Source organism: Alligator sinensis, unplaced genomic scaffold (assembly GCF_000455745.1).
Source record: "Alligator sinensis unplaced genomic scaffold, ASM45574v1 scaffold752_1, whole genome shotgun sequence".
Lineage (NCBI taxonomy): Eukaryota > Metazoa > Chordata > Crocodylia > Alligatoridae > Alligator > Alligator sinensis.
In genome coordinates this window covers 1,522,750-1,526,611 of record NW_005842000.1, presented here as the reverse complement: position 1 = coordinate 1,526,611, position 3,862 = coordinate 1,522,750, and the positions used below count along the sequence as shown (strand labels likewise).

The window sequence follows — 3,862 nt, the reverse complement described above, 5'->3', positions numbered from 1 at the left end:
AAAAAATGTTGGTAAAAAAAAATTTCAAATTGCTAGTTGAAACATTACTGTCCAGACTGAACCCGGTTTACAGTTCCTGACATCCAAGCATCACAAAAACTCGCACGTGTTGGCAGACATCTCATGTCCACGACAAATTCTTACCTCCCTGACTCCTCGTTTTTCAATGGAAGCATCATCAGGGAAAAAAAAATCTGAGGTTCTAGCATATTTTAACGTTTCTCTAAATAGGATTCCCGGGGATCTGACGCTTGCACCTGAAATTCAAGGCTTACCCTGCCCCTTGTTGGAAGATCATACGCTTGAAAATCCATGCAAATCATTTTTTCTGTTCATTTAAGGGGAAAAATTCAATGCAACCTTCAAGAATGAAATGCCTGAAGCTTCTCCGATGGCAACACCAACTGCAGGTGCTTCCTCAGCCTGAAGAAGGGTATTTATGCCCAAAAGCTTGCAAAGAAGAATTGTTCCAACTATTTGAGCTGGTTTAATAAAAGAGATCAGATTTACCCAAATACATTTGAAGCGTCAACTAAAGTGAATAGAATAAAATCAAAATCTTCTTCACCCTTGTTCTGTTTTAGGTGGCGTGTGGTTGTGGTGGGGTCTTTCATTTCGTGCGTGTTGTTTTCTGTCTTACAAAAGCTTGCACTATAGTGGGACTCGGGTCAGCAGACATTTCTTAGAGCCTTGTTTTCTACTTGGTCAAACGTGTTAAATCATTTGGCTCTTATCCAATTAGCAATCAAGACTATAGTTTTAGACTTCACGTCAGTGTAGTTCCACCCCTTTACATTTGCCAGCCCCTCCCTAGACTTGCTCTAATTGGAGTTGGCATAAATTGGAAATGGAGACAGCAATAAGTCTCTTTGATTTCCGGAGCATTTGTGAGCAGGATAAGAAATGCCTGTTACATGAGGCCAGTCGGCCAGATCGAACTATTTTAGGGCAAAATAAAGAAGTAAAATTGGCTGGAGTTGAAAGAACGAGTCCACAAAGCTGTCTACACACCTGGGTAGCCCTGCACGTGCATCTCTATTTTGGGACATGCCTTTGCAGACTGCTTGCATGCAGGAATGGGAGCATAGGAAAGTCAGACTGGAAGGGACCTCGTGAGATCATCTAGTCCAGCCCCTTGCTCCTGGCAGGGTCATCCCTGATTAAATCATCCTGGCCAAGTCTGTCCAACCTGCTCTTCAAAACTTCCAAGCATGGCAATGCCACAGTTTCCCTAGGCAGCCTGTTGCAATGCTCGACCGCCCTCCTAGTCAAAAAGTTCCTTTTCTCCAAACGAAATTTCCCGTGCTGCAGCTTGAGGCCACGACGCAGGAGTTTGCATGCAAGTCTGGGGTTAGATGGGTGCTGCTATGTAGCTGCCACTGAAAATGTTGCTCTCAAACTCAGGTTGGAAATGCCGTGTCCTCTTTCTAAGACTATAAAAGCACAGGCCGGCTGGTACCCTAGCAAAGAGGAACAGGGTATGGTTTCGGTAGCTTTGCCTTGTTTGAATGTGAAAAGATAGCACCTCTGAGCAAGTCCGCTTGTTGATGGCGCGTGGCATCTCAGTGCTCGAACCATTTGTGACTAGGTGATTGTGCATAAATTAATTAGCCGATTCCTTTCAAAACTTGGCAGCTGCGCGTCTGCTTAAGAAAAGGATCCTGTACATGTAGTGCTACCTTCTGCCTACTGCCAGGTTGTCTTAGCAGCTCCCAGCTGCCCCAGAAAGGAGATTTTGTCTTCATTTTGCTAGCTCCTTTAGGTTTCACATGTGGAAATCTAAAGCGCTGATGGTGACTTGCTAATAAATCATCTTTCAGTCGGGCATGCATTGATCGAAATCTTCTTGCTTTCAGGGATTTACGTTTCAACCACATCAAAGAGATCCAGCCTGGGGCCTTCAAGAGACTGAAAAACCTCAACACACTGTAAGTTGTTCCCGCTTTTAAGGGGCTTCTGGTTGTAATGCGGTCCTGTGCTTCTGAAAACAGGAAAATTGAGACCATCTAGGTTTTATAGGTACAGCCACCCATGGTTAAGTGCCAGCGTAACAGCCAGTTCCTTCATTTAGGAAGGCAATTGGGTACCTGATGCAGGAGAGACGTTTGAATGATATGAAGAGTAGGTAGCAGTAAGTGACTGCAGTGCTTATGTTACTAGTCCTTGTTATCACTGCATGTGCAGGGAAAAAAAGAAGTTAGATCCGAATACTCTGTTAAGCAATTGCATTGATGCAGGTATGAAGAGTAGAGCACCTAATACTCTTACTCCAAAGCTATCCTTGTCTGCTGTCCTATGTAGCAGGAGTCCTAATAGAAGACAGTGTCCTCCCTATAGTCTGACCTCTGAATCTCCGCAGACCCCCTCGTGTCTTTGCATTTGAGAGCCCGCTGGTTGCTAATAACACTCGACCTGCGAACTTCATGCTGGAGCTCACTTGGTTACAACAGTCGGGAATGGGGAGCTCCATTTTCTTTGCTCTTGGAGAAAACCCCTCTCTTTTCAAAGTCTGTAGTGGAGTTTCCTTCTGAATAATCTGCTAACAACCTTCTGCCTCAAACTAAAGGGACTTGTTAGACACCTTTGCTGTAAAAAATATGAGCTCATGGTGCACAAATGACATCGTGGCCAGGAATCTGCATTTTTTTTATTTTTTTTTATCCTGAGCCTACAAAGAGAGCCCTGATTTAGCTTTGCAGCCTGATTTTGAGAGAGGCCAAAACTCTGAGGGGGCAAAGTGAGGAAGGGAGGTGGCAGGAAGACACCAGGTAAGGTTTCTGGAGGTTGCCTGTATCCCTTGTGCATCTGGATGGAGCATCGAGAGCACTCAAAATCCCAGCTTCCGTTTGCAAATACAACAGCAACCAGTTTGTCTAGGAGTCTGTTTGGTGGTGGAAGCAGCTGTGCCCCAGGGTTGTGTTTTGCTTGTACAGCACAGTGTTGCACTGGAGTCTCTCTTCTGTTTTGGTGCACGAGTCCTCAGGCAGCTGTGGTGTTCGCTACCTGCTAAGGTTTCCCCCCCCAGCTCTCAGTTATGTTTCCTTCACCCTCCAAATTGCTCAGGCTCTGCAGACAACTCCCAGCTTGATGCAGTTGGCCTGCAGGATATCAAACCCTGACAGCAGAGCTGATATCAGCTGAGTCAACAGACTGGAAGGAAACCCATGCTATGGGTGTCCTTGTAACTTGGGTCTATTATATTGCAGCAACTCTGTCAGCTCTGCTTGAATGAGCCAATAACAACTCCCAAAGCACCAGACATGGTGATAGGCCCGTCTCTGCCTCTTTGCTTTAAAGTCAAATGGTAGTTGCTTTTAGCTCCCTTGAAAGTGAGGACTCCCAATGCGACCTTGAAGTCGGGCATGACAAGAGCAGATCCTATCACAGTGATGACACATGGATTTAAATGCAGTGACGTTCAGCAGGTTGCATACTGTGATCTCCTCGTGATTTGAGATTCAACCACGTTTAGGGTAAGACGGGGCACCTATTCTACAAGGCCAATAGTATGAAGCAGCCCTATGCAGGGATAGGAAAAAACAAAGCCATAACAGATCCATTAATTTAGCCAGCATCATGATGGACAAAGGTCTTTATCCAGGATACTGGGACAGGGGTTCATACTCTTGCAGATATTTCTGGGGGGGATCAGTGGGAATGGATCAAAAAGATATAAATGCTGGTCAGGCTGCGGGGTGGATTCATATCGTGTCGCTCTTCGAAGGGCTCAGATTGAGCGATAAGCGGAGCACAAATGCCTGGCTGGATAAACAGAGGTAGAAAGCCCTTAGCCAGGGGTACGTCTTATTGCAAAGACACTGATTTTTATCTGTGCAGTGTGGCAATGTGCCTCCATCCAGAC

At 45.6% G+C, this 3,862-nt stretch overlaps 1 protein-coding gene across 2 annotated transcripts in view; it reads left to right on the top strand.

Moving 5' to 3' along the window:
• Nucleotides 1-3,862, top strand: part of LOC102376607 (peroxidasin-like) — a 49,943-nt gene that overhangs the window by 12,742 nt on the left and 33,339 nt on the right. The window contains exons 1-2 of one of the 2 annotated variants that reach the window (XM_025201667.1): nucleotides 7-433; nucleotides 1,857-1,928. In XM_025201667.1, coding sequence (XP_025057452.1) covers nucleotides 354-433; nucleotides 1,857-1,928 — 152 coding nt within the window. In that variant the 5' untranslated portion in view covers nucleotides 7-353. Of the gene's footprint in view, nucleotides 1-6; nucleotides 434-1,856; nucleotides 1,929-3,862 lie in introns of those variants that run through there. The other variant, XM_025201666.1, reaches the window with a different exon arrangement.